The sequence below is a fragment of the Perognathus longimembris genome, chromosome 1 (genome assembly GCF_023159225.1).
Source record: "Perognathus longimembris pacificus isolate PPM17 chromosome 1, ASM2315922v1, whole genome shotgun sequence".
Lineage (NCBI taxonomy): Eukaryota > Metazoa > Chordata > Mammalia > Rodentia > Heteromyidae > Perognathus > Perognathus longimembris.
In genome coordinates this window covers 158,414,410-158,429,523 of record NC_063161.1, presented here as the reverse complement: position 1 = coordinate 158,429,523, position 15,114 = coordinate 158,414,410, and the positions used below count along the sequence as shown (strand labels likewise).

Sequence of the window (15,114 nt, the reverse complement as noted above, 5' to 3'; positions counted from 1 at the left end):
GCCCGGAGGTCGCGTTCGGGTGCCCAGTGCCCAGGCAGGGGCGTGCTCGCATCCCGCAACCTGAGCACACGGCACGGCCGCCGCCTTACCCGTCGGGTTCGTTCATCTGGAACTGTCGGAAGGGAACGCGGGGCTCCAGGCGGAGCTGCGGGAGGGGGAAGGAGCCTCGCTCCGCGGCACCCTGGCTCTCGGATGACTGCGGGGAGCACATCTGAAACACAACGCCAATGAACAGGGTCTGGCAGTGGCCCACGTGCCACCTTCTACCTGAATCTGACTTCGACTTGCCAAGCGGGAAATGGGAGGAAGAGACAGGAAAGACGGGGGGCCTTCCTAAGGAATCCGACCACCTGGGCCCCACCTCTTCCTTGCCTCTCTCCTCTTTCGGAAGAACAGGCTACTTTCAGCACCCAGGCCTCAGCGGGGAAAGGAGGCAGAGGCACACCCGCACAGTGTGCCCGGGGCAGGCCAAGTGCCAGGTGCGGGAGAGCAGGGCCAGCCCCCGGGGCTGCAGTTCCGGGACCCCAGCCCGGCTCTGCGGGCCTCCCAGCGCGCTCCGGAGACTTACAAAGGCAGGCAGCATGTCATGGTAAGTAGGAGGGTGGTACACATTCCCCATGAACTGTGAAGCCCCTTTGCGGACGGGCTGGGCCGGGCGGAGGGAGGGGTCCTTAGGATCGCTGGCACAGGCCGAGGAGGGGGCTCCGTCTCCCGCGCTCGCGCTTCTGCTGCCCAGCTCAGTTGGGGAGGCGTTCAGAGAAGTGGCAGAAATTATGTTTCGCCCACCGCCCTCCCTCCAGCTTGTCACATCTGGAAATCGAAAGGGGGCAAAAGAGAGGAGGAGGGGAGGGGATGTATGAGGTTCTCAAGGTCAAGGGGAAAAAACTAAGAGTGAAAAACCACAAGAATAGAAACCCGAAGAGGAAGAGCTGCCAAGGGTTCGGGGAAGGCCGGTGCGAGCTCCGAGCAGGTGGACTGTCATAGGACGAGGAAAGTGCAGGCCAGGAGAGGTATCCTCCAACGTAGAATCGCGCAGCCCCCAGGTGGCAGAGCCCAGAGACGACGCAGCCTGGCTGCCCCTGCCCTGCCGGGCCCCACCACCCACCACCCGGAAAGCAGAACTGCGCCACATTGCAGGGGCTGGGGTTACAAGTCAACCAGCAAGACCCACAGCGGGCGCTTGAAGCAGTGGGCGAGCAACGCACGAGCAGCCCTGAGGACACTGCTTCCTCTCACACACGCTGGGACAGAGATCAGCGCAACTTCACCAACGTCTACGTCCTTTCAGATGTTTGTACAGTAGTGTTTCCAGCAGTGAGCAGAGAAGAGAGTGTGTGCACGGAGCCTGTACACAAGGCAGTGTTGCCTGAGCGAGGGAGGACGAGGGGGGGACGAGGAGGGACGAAGCGGGGTGATTGGGGACGAGGGGGGATGAGGCAGGGCGAGGCAGGGGGAGGCCCTTCCCAGCCACTTCCCATAGAAACGCAGGAGGGCCCGGTACTGGCTGCATGCCACTCTGCCCATACTCTGCCTGAGATTCTGGGCACACTGAGGCGGTCACCCATCCCCGCCCAGCCAGCGGCCTCTGACATCCCAGCCCATCCTGGAAGCGCTTCGAGTTCCTTGATAACAGCCCTACAGCACAAGTCATCTTGATTAATCAATCCCAGGAAGATACACCTCCCGCTGCACCTGCCGGGGCAGCGAGTCCCCCTCGGCAGAGGCGCTCTCCGTAAGGGAGTGCAGCGGGCTTGGAGCGCACAGGATGTGGGCTCCATCGAGCCTTGGCCTGGCACCAAGGCAGGGGCCCTGGGACCTGAGCTCCTCGGACCTCAGGACCACACCCAGGAGGACATCCGGCATTCCAGGTCAGAGAAGACCTGCCACCGGAAGCTCAACACCCGGGCACTCCTCCACCGACAGCAGGCAGGGCCACCCAGGCCTGCCCCGACGCCCCAAGGGGACCCCTGGGTCAGCCAAGAGAACAGGCTACGCTATCTGGCCTTTGTGTTCTTGCCAGGCAGGATTGCCCGGCTCAGGCACCGGAACCGGATGACCAATGGGCAGGGGACAGGACTGACCCATTAGAGGCCAAGAAAGGCAGAGGAGAGGAGCCCGGGAGAGCGCGGCGGACGTGCGGATGGGCCAAGGGCTAGCTCCGGCCTCCTGTGTGAGGCTCTGTGGACTCCAGCAGACGAGGCCACGGAGGCGTCCACTTACTCTGGGGGCGGAGGCTTGGTCCTGGCCCATACGACAGATCTAAGACGCCCTTTTCTTTGCCAGCCTTGTCCTGCCCTCCAGCTGCTTTCAGCGTCGGAAATTCCTCGGGAGAGAAGGATAATAGTCGGCTTGAGCCCCTTAAACCTGTCAGGAGAGTCAGAAAGACACAGAGCGCAAGTGAGGTGGCGCCACCCCGCCTGCGGACCCAGCTCCCCCCGCCCCCCCGGAGTCTGAGTGGCCGCAGCGGGCTCCAGCGGGGTCGGAGCGAGCAGGCCACGCCGAGGTCTCCCGGGTTCTCCCTCCATGCACCTCCTCGCCCACCGGGAGCCCCCAGCCGTGCCAGGGCAAGCACCGCTCCGCCGCCCCTCATCCTCAGCGTTCTAAACGCCGGAGAGCCACGCGCCTAGCATCCCAGGTACTCGGGAGGCTGAGGGCTGAGATTCACAGTTCAAAGCTAGCCCGAGGAAATAAAGGCCCGACACCAGCTCACCGGGCCTGTTCTGGAGATCTTGGACCACAGTAGCAGACTTCTGCTTTTTCTAATTGCCAAATTATATTTCCTTCAAATACCAGATGGACCTCATCAACCTAGGGTGTTTCTAATCTTCCACCCACATGGGCGTCACGTCACACCCGGGGGGCAAGTGTTACCTTGTGGGGGCTTTCTTCTAGTGGAACTGCTGGGGGGGGGGGGGGGGACACGCTTCAGCACTTCAACAGGCAGCCCCAAGCCCCACACGGGGGTTTTACTCCTGGGGTTCTATTTTTCCTTTTAAGGACTCCCGAGAGACATCTCCACACCACTCCGTGGCTCCTGTCTTGTGAATCTTACTATTCTGAGGACTTTAAACCCCGGTGGGCGTAGCAAGAAGCATGGTGCCCCAGGCCTCCCTGGCCCGACCTGGAGACTAGGAAACACCTGGGGTATTCTGGGCACGGATGGGGCCGAGCCTAGCTGCCCCGCCAGGGGTGACACCAGGGGCCGTCCCCGGCTGGGCTGCGGCCCATGTGCCTGCGGCCTGTCACTGTGCCACGGCCAGGCCCCGGAGCCCCGACTCAACATTTACCCCTCTGAGACCAGAGTCTCCATTATAACAACCCCCACCCAGAGAGGCATCGCCTCGGCTGGGAGCCATGGTCTCCTGTGAGCTACAGAAGTCCCCGACCGGCTGGCAGAGGGTGGCACCAGCACAGGGGGCAAAGGGCATACAGCCTGTGGCTTCACCGCAGGAACAACCGAGGCCTCTGTCAGTTTACTACTATGAAATGCCGTTCCCTCCTCACTCCTGGCACCCCAGGGGTGTCCCAGAACCCAAGCCTTTGCAGAATCAGCGTCCCCGCCACGGCAGACAGCACAAGGAGACTCAAGGGACACCGCGGCTTCTAGTTCCCCAGAGGGCGCGCCCCGTCCTGCCCACCTCGGCCCCGCCAGGCCACAAGCCCACACTTACCACCTTCGTGTCCTACTGGCTTTCCATTCAGCTGTGCCCATGACTTTGGTCCACCTGGCACTGAATTTGTGTTCTGAAAGAGGACAGTGAGGAGATGGGGTGAGTCCACTGTCCCGCTGCCCCTGCGTGAACGGGGTGGCGGGGCCGGGTGGCCCCCGGGCAGGGCTCCTGCCTCGAGCTCCATCCCCAGCTATCGTGGGGGGGCAAGGCTACGGGCGAGCGACGGGCCACACCTCAGCTGCCAGCCCCGAGCAGCCGGAGCGGCAGCTGGGTCCCGGCAGCCTCTAAGTGCTAGAGTCTTCCACCCAACACCACCCTCCGCACGCCTGTGGCCCTGGGAGCTGCCAACTCTCTGGAAGGAGCAGGAGAGGCACCTCAAGATCTAAAGCAGCGCTGGCCTTCCGTGATGCCCACAGACAGCTATGCTGTCTTGCTCCAGACACAAAGGCCAAACCCCCACTCCAGGGACAAGGCACAAAACCACTGCGCTCACCTGCCTCCCCGCCCCCGGCGGCTGGTGTCCTAGCATGGAGCCTTAGCACTCACGGGACTGATGTCCTGTCCCTCCCGCCAGCCCTCCACACAGGGCCCCCCCCATTCCACCTGCACGCCAGCCCTCCATACAGGGCCCCCCCGCCCCCGATTCCACCTGCACGCCAGCCCTCCACACAGGGCCCCCCCGCCCCCGATTCCACCTGCACGCCAGCCCTCCACACAGGGCCCCCCCCGATTCCACCTGCACGCCTGGCCCCCACACAGGGCCCCCCCGCCCCCTATTCCACCTGCACGCCTGGCCCCCACACAGCGCCCCCCCGTCCCCGATTCCACCTGCACGCCTGGCCCCCACACAGGGCCCCCCCGCCCCTGATTCCACCTGCATGCCTGACCCCCACACAGAGCTGAGCGGGGCCGGCATCTACCTACGCTGCCCGCAGCACTCAGGGACGCCGCCTGTGAGGGGCCGTGCAGTGGGCCAGGGCAGGCCCTTGGGGACTGGGAGCCCTTTGCACACAGCCGCGGTGGGGGGGGCACGGGGCCCGTGTCACACTCCTCCCGACACTGCACTCGCACCCCACCATGTCTGCAGGCTCAGGGTGACCCCCACAGCAGGCTCTTCCTCCCATCTTCTAAAATGTCCGACTTCTCTACTCGTCCACCCGCCGGCCACGCACATCGGCCCGTCTCTGCAGACCCATGGCTGGGCTCTGCGGGGTACAGAGAGCGCTCGCTTCCCATTCAGACACACACGGCACCTATCAACACCCAGAGGGCTGCTCCGGAAAGACACTGCTTCCCCCAACAGCTCCACGCAGGAACGGCTCCAGTCCCCTCTCCCCGAGACCGGAGGGACTCAGGGTGTATCAAAGCCAAGAAGTGCTGGACCGCTCACTTGTTTTTCACACGGAGCTTTTGACACTGCTTTCCACGGGGCAGATGTCAGGACCCTGAGCTGCCTGCAGTCGGCCCAGGAGACTCAAACCAAACTAGCAGGAAGCAAAGCGAGCGCCTAGATTCCACCTTGCGCCTGGGGGCTTTTCCCGAAACTGTGAGTTACCCTTCTCCTAGCGGCTAGTCTCCTGGGCTAGTCTCCAGTCCCTCACCGGAAAGAGCAGGAAACAGCCAAGCCCACTCCTCAGCACCCCACCCCACCCCCACACCGGTCCCCAACGTCAGGGACGAGAGGGGCCTCGATGGGCAGAGCCAGGACCTCGCCCCACACCTACCTCCTGACTGACGGCCTGAGTCGGCTTCTGTAAATTGGAGACAGACTTCTGCAAACCCGGCTGCAGCAGCGACTCCGGCGGCTGAGAGGCCGTCGCACTGGAACTAGAGAAGGCAGCAGAGCAGGGTGAGCGGCTGCACAGCCCAGAGGCCCTGCACTTCCGGGGGCCCCAGCGGGCGGGGGCTCCCAGCCAATGACAAGGCAGGTGACCCTGCCCGCAGATGCTGAGGAGACAGGCCCGCCGAGGCCTCTGCCTTGCTGCTGCCAAGGCTAAGCGTCGGCAAAACCTGAACGCTCACTGTCAAAGAGCTCGATGGAGCCGGGGCCCGTGGCTCACGCCTGTCATCCTAACTACTCAGAAGGCTGAAAACTGAGGGTTGTAGTTCAAAGCCAGCCTGGGCAGGAAAGCCCATGAGTCTCTTATCTCCAATGAACCACCAGAAAGCCAGAAGTGGAGCTGTGGTAGAGCACCAGGCTTGAACAAAAGAACTCAGGGATAGCACGCAGGTCCTGAGTTCAAATCCCATGACCGACAAAAATAAAAATAAAAGATACATGTGCTCGTAGTAAAAACTAGTTTGTTATGAACATATAAAATATGGAATTCATCAAGAATTCCTACGCAGGTGCTCCTACACATGTAATGGCCAGTTTCTGACTCAAGTAGACTAGAACATTCATGCAATTTCCATAACCTGCTTTTCGCTTTATGTGAAAAGAACACCGACAGGCTGGGAATATGGCCTAGTGGCAAGAGTGCTTGCCTTGTATACATAAAGCCCTGGGTTCAATTCCTCAGCACCACATATATAGAAAAAGCCAGAAGTGGCGCTGTGGCTCAAGTGGTAGTGTGCTGGCCTTGAGCAGAAAGAAGCCAGGCCCTGAGTTCAAGCCCCAGGACTGGCAAAAAAAAAAAACACACACACACACACACACACACGAATCCAGTCACTTTCCGAAGTGACTCAGTGGACTGCGATGCTAGGAATGGAACTGTTGGGCCAGAAGACGGTTCTTATGAAACACAGGCTCACTATGTGGCCAGGCTGACCTGTAACTCAAAACCCTCCTGCCTCAGTCTCCAGTACTGGGATTGCGGGCGTGCACCTGAATCGCACGCAGCCTCAAAAGATGTTCTGAAGTTTAAAAGACGGTGCTCAAGTGCCTTCTACAAAAGGCTGTCGGCACCGCCCGGCCAGCTAGCTGCCCCGACTGGCCCCAGGACGCCCCAGGAAGCCCCAGGAAGCCCCAGGAAGCGCTCCGCAGCGCCTTCTGCTTCACACAGACACTTTCTTCAGCTTTTCTGGAGCTCTGTGGCTTGAACTCCGCCTTGTGCTTGCCAGTCTGCCACTTGCACACTTGAGCCAAACTCCTATGCATTTTGCTTCTTAGAGAGGTGTTCATGTGTGTGTGCGTGTGCACACGCACTCCATGTACCAGGGCTTGAACGCAGGGCCTCACGCCCTTCTTCAGCTGGACTGCCTGCTCGTAGCTGGCATTGTACCACGTGAGCCATGCCTCCAGTCCGGCATTATCTTAGTTAATTAGAGGTGGTGTCTTCTGGGCTTTTCTGCCCTGGCTGGCTTTGAAGCAGGGTTCTTAGCCTTTTCAGTAGCTAGGATTATAGACATGGGCCAGTACCATGGGTCAGTACCTGGCCAGTTTACTTTTCAGACAGCATCTTGTATGTGTTGCCCACCTCGGCCTCACTCAGACAATCCTTCTGCCTCTACCTCCCTCACAGCTGGGATTAGAGGCCTGGGCCACCATGCCAGGCCCCCCTGCAGTCCCTCGTTACTGAAGTTTTTTAGTGGGTGAGCTTGAGGAGGGCAGCCGTCTACTTGGCAATCAACGCCAGCAGCTTGTTTTATGGACTAAAGCCAAACTCCACACAGACACCCAGCTCCAAGCCACCTGACGGGCGCCTAACTCCATGAAGGCCCCGCCCCCCTCTGCCTGGAGCAGAAGCTTCCAGGGAGTGGCAGCTCCGCCCAGCTCCCAGTTCCCCACACACACTCCCTCCGGCCCCTCCCCTCAGCAGGGCGGCCCGCCCGCCAGGTGTCGGGAGCGCGCGCACCAGGGCAGTTCAGAGCTTCCACTGACCGCGCTGCATGGCCCATGCTCCCGGGGTGGGCCCTGCTGCCCACCATGCAGCCGGAAGGGGCACTAGGCCTCAGAAGGGAATGTGTCTCCAGGTTCTACCAAGCCAGCCCCCTGGTTCTGGCCGGGAATCCCACAGGGGGCTGATCCCCCAAGTGATTTCCACCATCAACCCGGTCCTGAGCAACCTGCAGAGAACATGCTCGCGGTGACTGAGGGCGCCCCCACTCCTCATTTCTGCTGCGTCACCCTCTGCCGGACCACGTGCTCCCTCTACGCCCCGTCCGCGATCCTAGCAGACTTCTCTGGGCTCCGCTGCACAAGCCACAGCGGCAAGGACCGGGGTGAGGGCTGCACCGTGGCTCGCTTCCACAACGCGGTTTCCCAGATCAACCCGGAGACCAGGCGATGCAGGGGCAGGAGCGCGAAGGGAGCGGACCCTGCTTGTTCTCACTCCCCAAGGACGACCCCTAGCAGTGGCTTCTGCCCCCTGTGTCCTTCCCACAACAGATCCTCTTCCTTGGACCATGCCCAAGCCGGCTGTGGGGCAGGAAGCAGGAGGGCTCCGGGTCTTGCCCGGGTTGGGGGCCCGGCAGCACGGCTGCTGTGTGTCTCTGGGGACACTGCTGGAGCCTGGGGGCCCCCAGGGAGGCTGCCATGGAGACCTGGGTGTGTTCAGAGCAGAGGCAGCTCAGCACTCGTGGTCTGCGGGCCCTCCTAAGTGAGGAGGCCAGGGACATGGGGGACAAGGCTGCCGCAGAAACACTGCCTTGCCCCCCCGCCAGCAGGCACGGAGCAAGAAGCCCACTAAGCAACACGAGTCGCCCGTCCCCCCGTTCTCCCCACCTCTTGTGTAAGCAAAGGATGCCGGGAGCCCTCTCCCCGCGCCGCTGCTCACCTCTTTGGGTCTTGCTGGTCCTGCTTGTTGGCCCATCCCGTTCCGTCCTTGGGTACTATTACGATGTTGGGGTCGTTTCCTTTGTTTTCAGACTTCAGACTTGGCAGGTTTGCAGGTGGTGGCATGCGCCGGGCTGTGGCAACTTTCCCAAGGCTTTGTAAGCCATGTCTAGGAATAACTTCAGGGGACAGAGCAGACACCACATGGCAAAGTTGCAGGAGGAAAGAGGCCGATTCATTCCGCCACTCAGACTGGGTGGGGAAGACAAAGCCAAGCAAACCAAGCCAATGGCTGGCAGTCTGGTCAGCTAAGTAAGCTCTTCACCCTTCACCCCAGAATGGAGACAAAGGGGCTGCCACCACTCTACTGCGGGAATGGCCGTGGGGTGTCAGGCCCAGGAAGCCCACCCCACTGCGCCACCGAGCTCTGTGACCGGACCCTGGCCTCGCCCCAGGGGACTGAATCCAAACCCCCCCCCCACTAGACCAAAATGAAGCCTGAGGGCTAACAGAATCTATGGGAACCTTCCCCACCAAGTCCTGGAATGCTAGTTCAAAACAGGCTCCACTCCATCCCCGCGGCCCTTACTTAGTAAGGGACGGAAACAATCCTGCTCTAGTCAGGGCCTCCCAGGCTCAAGGTGGGCAGAGGGTGACTGCGTCCCCAGAGCCCCCAGTGACGCCGTGCCCAGGTGGCTGGCCTCCCCGCCAGGGAGGGGAGCGCGAGCCTGATATCAGGGCCTCACCTGAGGACCGGACCGCGTCTACTGATCTTCCTCTGTACTTGTCAAACAGGCTGAGAGTCGAGTACTTGCTTTTCCCATCCTTGCCCTTGGTTATTTGCCCCAAACGATCGGACATTGCGATGAAATGTCATCTAGTAAGAAAATTTTTCTCGGCACCGCTCCCGATCTGCCTTTGGAATGGAAAAAGCAAACGTCAGAAGCTCAAATCCAGAGGCCGGAGCTGTTCGGGATGGTGAGGACAGCCGTGGCCTGCGTCTAGGAAGCGTGCTTCTCCCCCCCGCCCCGCCCCCACGCCTCCCCCAGGCTTCTGCTCCTAGGCAATCCTTCCGTGGCAGCGTGGACCTGGCTGCCCAGATGTGAATGTTACCCTCAGTCCCTCTCCAATTCAAGGCCAGCACTGCAGGATGGAGAGCAGCCCTGCCTCATAGCACATCCACTTAGCATCACAACAGAAGGGGGGAGGGAGGGGGTCCTGTTCTACCAGAGCCAGGCCAAATCTAAGGAAAGCTACCAAAGCGATCACGCACTCAGGAACAGTCAGGCGACGGCAACCTGGACATGAGGAACCAGCACCCAGATGAAAAGCACCATGGCGATGTACGAGGACGGGAAGAAAAGCAGGGCTCCCCGTGGTGAGCCATGGCAACAGAGCCCCCCACTCAGACAAAATCCAAGATGGCAGACGAGCCTCCCTGGCAGGCTCCAGCTCCCGCGCTCCGTGCTCTCTTGGTCTCTTGGTCACTAACACCGAGTGAGCACCATGCAGCCCCGGCCCTCAGCTGAGACCTTCACGCCTCTCCTTTCCCCACCGTGGCTAGTGTCAATGAAGACACTGTGGCTGTCCCCCTCTGGAATTAAGGGGTGGGTGGGGCAGGCCTGTGTTCAGGCTTTGTGGGGTTTGCTCTGTACAGCGCTCAGGGCCCCCTACCCCCCCTTGAGCCACACTCCCAGCCTGCCACAGAAACATCAAGACTGTGCCCAAGACAAGGAAGGGTGATGAGGCCAGGAGGGACCCCAGCCAGAAGACGACCTCTAAGACAAGCCTCACTGTGATAGCACAAGCAGAGGGGACAAAGATCGATTACAGAGCCGGACACTGTCGGGCCGGGCATCAAGTCTGCTGGCACAGGGGAGGTGACAAACGACCTCAGCCGCTCCCCACACCCAGCTGTAGGTAAGAGAGGAGAGGGGCCAAGGCCGAGGAGCGCGGAGATGGGGCGCTGCTCCCACTCAGGGACCCTGGAGAAATGTGGATGGGCAGGGAAGAGCCACACCAGCAAACGCCCAGGGGATGGCGACAGAGCAGAGCTACTCAGAATGACCAGCACTCCTCAGGCTCTGCAACTCCACGCAAGGAGACAGGCAGCCTAACCCAGGGCCAGACCACAGTGAGACGCCCGCTCACCCCAGTTACGGTGGGAAAGCAAGGAAAGCAAGGGACAGATACTCGAAGGGGTGCACAGAGGAGTCGTGCAGTCATTACTGAACAGCGTGCAAGAGCTCAGCAACACCAGGAACACAGCGCTCTCCGGAGCACGCATTCAAAGGAACCCAGATCGCAGACTGTTGTGGCCAGGTGTTGATGGATTACAGATCACATCTGTCCTCCCAGCTACTCACGAGTCTGGGATCGGAGGGTCGCAGTTCAAAGCCAGCTGGGCAGGAAAGCCCATGGGACTCTCACCTCCAATGAACCACCGGAAAGCCAGAAGTAGAGCTGCGGCTCAAGTCATAGAGCACTCACCTTGAGCAAAAAAGCTGAGGGACAGTGCTTGGGCCCTTAGTTCAAGCCCCAGGACCGGCACACACCGATCACCCCAGCTGAATCCAGCTACACAAGAGGCAGAGGCAGGAAGACGGAGGTTTGCTGCCAACCCAAGCAAAAAGCCAGCGACGCATCAAAACAAAACAAAACGAAAAACAACCTGAGTACGACGGCACACGCCTCTAGTCTAATAATGCCTACCTGAAAGACGAGCTAAAAGCAAGGGGGGACAGGCGGTAGAGCACTTCCCCCAGAATATACAAAGCCCTCATCAGTTCAAAACCCCGGGACGGGGGGAGGGTACGGCTGGCAGACACGAGCGGCAGGAGGGTAGCTGCGGACATGCTCCAGCGCGCGGGGCGGCGCACCCGGAAAGCGCGAGTGGAGAACGGAGAAGGGAACAGCAGACGTCTGACACAGAGGACATACCGATGCAATTGTTACAGATTGTTACACACTGCGCACACGCACCGAAATGTCACACATGAAATTCCTGTGTCAGAAATAAAAATCCCAGGGCTGGGACCATGGCCTAGCGGCAGAGTGCTTGCCTCGCATGCATGAAGCCCTGGGTTCGATTCCTCGGCACCACATACACAGAAAAGGCCAGAAGTGGCGCTGTGGCTCAAGTGGCAGAGTGCTAGCCTTGAGCAGAAACAAGCCAGGGACAGTGCTCATGCCCTGAGTTCAAGGCCCAGGACTGGCAAAAAAATAATAAAATAAAAAATTTAAAAATCCCAAAGGACGTCTTTCTTGCTTTCCTGTTTCTGATGACTCCGTATTCTTTACCTTTCACATATAGTATATTCATGTGCACACCTATGGGAGGGCACAGAATCAGAGGGAAAAGGGTGAAAAAGCCCAAGAGCGGAGCGCACTGGCTGCACTGGACGTTGCTGCAAGGGAGGAAGGGAGGGAGGGAGGGAGGGAGGGAGGGAGGAAGGGAGGGAGGGAGGGGGTGGGAGAAGATGATGGGAGATGACGCTATGTGAAAGGCAATGTACTTATTACCCAACAGAAGTAAAGGTAACCTACTGTACGTCACCTCCACAGCGCCACTTCTGGCCGTTTTCTGTATATGTGGTGCTGGGGAATCGAACCCATGGCTTCATGTATACGAGGCGAGCACTCTACCACTAGGCCATATTATTCGCAGCCCTAAAAGCACATTTTACCAAAAAAAAAAAAAAATCCATCCCCCAAAATTGAGTAGGATCTGGGTGTGCACCTCTTAGTCGGTCAAGTCACCCCAGTGAGGAGATGGGGGGGGACCCTGGGGTGGAGGCCCCCACAGCAGCATGTGCTGCAGCAGGGGGGCATGGGCCCCTCCTGCTGGACACCGCTGGCCAGGGGCCCACCCGCCACCACCTCAGAGCTTCCCACCTAGAGCCGGGGGCCCGGCAGTGGCCGGCCGGTGCTTCCTCAAGCCACCCATGAGCCGTTCCGCTGCCGGAGCATGTGTTCCGTACGGCAGCACCCACACGAGGTCCACCCGCCACCAGCAGGACTGCCGTGCCGGCCGGGGTCGAAGGGGAGGCACGGAGGCCAGGGCGCCCCCCAGACAGACTGGCCCCTCCGCTCCAGGGACCACACGGACAGCTTGGGACTCGGATTCAACTCCTTCACACCTTCCCTGGGACTGGGCCGGTTGGCGTTCAATATCCCGGAACAAACACACCAGCGTCCTCGCTCCCACGACCCGTTAAATGGCAAGAGGGAGTCTGTAGATTCCGTGGCTGTGTAGCTTCAGGATCGGGGATGGGGAGATTATCTTGGATTACTTGAGGGAGCCCGGCAGGATCACAGGGTTCTTAGAAGAGGGAGCGGAGGGTCAGGTCAGGGGGGCAGATGGAGGCCGAGGGGGCGAGGGACGCGGGAGGCGGGAGGCGGGAGGCCGCCCTCAGAACACCTTGGCTCAGCTCTCAAGAGACTCACTTCAGCGTTCTGATCTAGAACTGGGTATCGCCATTGTTCACAAAGCAACAGAAAGTGAATGCTCTGGTCTCTAGCACCACCACAGGCCCGAGACAGGCTGGACCCAGGCCAGCAGAAGTTACCCGCCTCGGCCCTCCCCCCGCGCTCCCCCTCCCCTGCGTCCAGAGAGGCGCGGGCCACCGCGGCCACTGGCTCTCACTCCCGTGCTGTGTGATACAGTGACCAGGGCCACGCGGCAGCTCCACCCGTGTCCCGCACCCCGCCTGTCCCAGGCCACGGAACAAAACGTCTCTGAGTAACAACCAGCGGTGCCCGGTCCTGGCACCTCCTTCCAAGCCAGAGGGTATGATGCAGACTAACATTTCTGAACTATTTCCTTAAGTCCAGATAATAAGCTCTTTACTCAATGAACACTCAACACAGGCAGGGTATGGTAAGCACATACTTACAATCCCAGCGTTCAGAAGGCTGAGTTAGGAGGGCTGTGAGGTGGGCCACCCTGGGCTACTTAGAATGTTCCAGGCCGGCCTCAGCAACGTGATGAGACTGCCTAAATGACAAAATTAAAAAAAAAAAAATATGAGGCTAGGAATATGGCCTAGTGGTAAAGTGCTTGCCTTGTATACATGGCCCTGGGTTCGATTCCTCAGCACCACATATATAGAAAAAAGCCAGAAGTGGCGCTGTGGCTCAAGTGGCAGAGTGCTAGCCTTGAGCAAAAAGAAGCCAGGGACAGTGCTCAGGCCCCGAGTTCAAGCCCCAGGACTGGCAAAAAGAAAAGAAAAGAAAAATTTTAAAAAACAGACAGAGAGCTGGGAATGTGGCCGGCCTAGTGGTAGAGCGCTCGCCTAGCACGCATGAAGCCCTGGGTTCGATTCCTCAGCACCACATACACAGAAAAAACCAGACGCGGCGTTGTGGTTCAAGTGGCAGAGTGCTAGCCTTGAACAAAAGAAGCCAAGGACAGTGCTCAGGCCCTGAGTCCAAGCCCCAGGACTGGCAAAAATAAATAAACAAACAATGACAAGGACAAAAGAAGAAAACATTACCTCCCAGCCATTCTGATTGCCCTGGTTTCTTACGTCAAATGTCATATTAGTCTGGTATAACCAGAAACCATTCCTCCGTAAGAAAGCTTTAGTCCTGACTTCTGCCCATTCCGAACCTGCAGAGGTCCGAGGGCACAGTCTTTAGGGTACCCAGTACCCACCACTATCTCAGAGCCATCGATCCTGCCCCCCCCCCCCCGCAGCACCCATGAAAGGAAGAGAACGCCTGTGCAAACACAAGCCCTTCTCCTGGGGATTTCAAGCAGTCTGGGAGTGATGGGGGCTCCGGCAAGCTGAGCCAGACACCCGCCAAGTTCCACGGGGTGCTCATGGTACCCACAGAGCCCGGACTAACGACCCACACAGGGACACGGGGCCCTGCATGTCCTGCGTCTGGCCCAGCACACAATTGGCCTCTGCAGGCCTCGACGTCTTTCATTCTAAACAAAGGGGCCTGACTGGCCAAGCACTTAAGGACCAGCCAGGCGAGAGCCAAGCACAGACAGCCTTGCTTGATGACCACAGCCACTCAAAGGCGGGTGATGGACGGTCCAGCTGACCACCTCCAGCCACACGCATCTAAGTAAACTCGGGCACTAGCAAGCCAAGTCCCCATTGCTGTGGAAACCGGAGACCTAGGGGCGGGCCTCCCAGGTACCAGGGACAGACCTCACAGGCCGGGGTCCCTCCAGCCCCAGGCGCTGGCCCGCACAGCCTCTGCAGCAAGGACGGTGAGGCCCGTCCCTAAGGAAGCTAGGACGCCTGCTCAGGCCATTCAATCGTTATCTTCTCCAGCCAAACTCCACCGGACACAACAAAAACAATCGTTCTGATTTCGCCGCTGCACGTCTGTCTGGAACAGTGCCAGGCCTGGGGCCAGGCCCAAGCCCACACCCATCTGCACCTCGGCCTGCCAGCTGCTCTTCTCAGCCCTGGCCAGGAGCACTAGCTTCCAGAAAAAGCTGGGTTTCTACCAGTAACACACCCCCACTGGACGGTACCCCACGCTTGACTGGTCTGGCCCAGGACTCCCGCAGAAACTGTGAATCAGGAAGCCAGCAGAGGCCTTCGGGGCAGGTCAGGGCCTGCTCACGGAAGCCTGACTCACCAGGTGCTGGCTGGGAACCGGGACCCCGCTTGGCTGATGGCCACCACTCTCCTGCGGCTACCTTCTGTCCCTTCTGTGAGTGACAGGGCAATTTTTTTTTAAAATCTCAAAACAAAACCT

General features: G+C 59.8%; 1 protein-coding gene across 4 annotated transcripts in view; it reads right to left on the bottom strand.

Annotated features, from left to right (window-relative positions):
- The window catches only part of Prrc2b (proline rich coiled-coil 2B), a 71,329-nt gene that overhangs the window by 37,278 nt on the left and 18,937 nt on the right, over positions 1 to 15,114 (bottom strand). For all 4 annotated transcript variants that reach the window (XM_048345199.1, XM_048345206.1, XM_048345216.1 and 1 more), the window contains exons 2-8: positions 9,138 to 9,307; positions 8,393 to 8,570; positions 5,396 to 5,498; positions 3,672 to 3,744; positions 2,221 to 2,364; positions 569 to 810; positions 90 to 211 (exon numbers count right to left, since the gene is read on the bottom strand). In XM_048345199.1, the coding sequence (XP_048201156.1) occupies positions 90 to 211; positions 569 to 810; positions 2,221 to 2,364; positions 3,672 to 3,744; positions 5,396 to 5,498; positions 8,393 to 8,570; positions 9,138 to 9,252 (977 nt within the window). In that variant the 5' untranslated portion in view covers positions 9,253 to 9,307. The remainder of the gene's footprint in view (positions 1 to 89; positions 212 to 568; positions 811 to 2,220; positions 2,365 to 3,671; positions 3,745 to 5,395; positions 5,499 to 8,392; positions 8,571 to 9,137; positions 9,308 to 15,114) is intronic.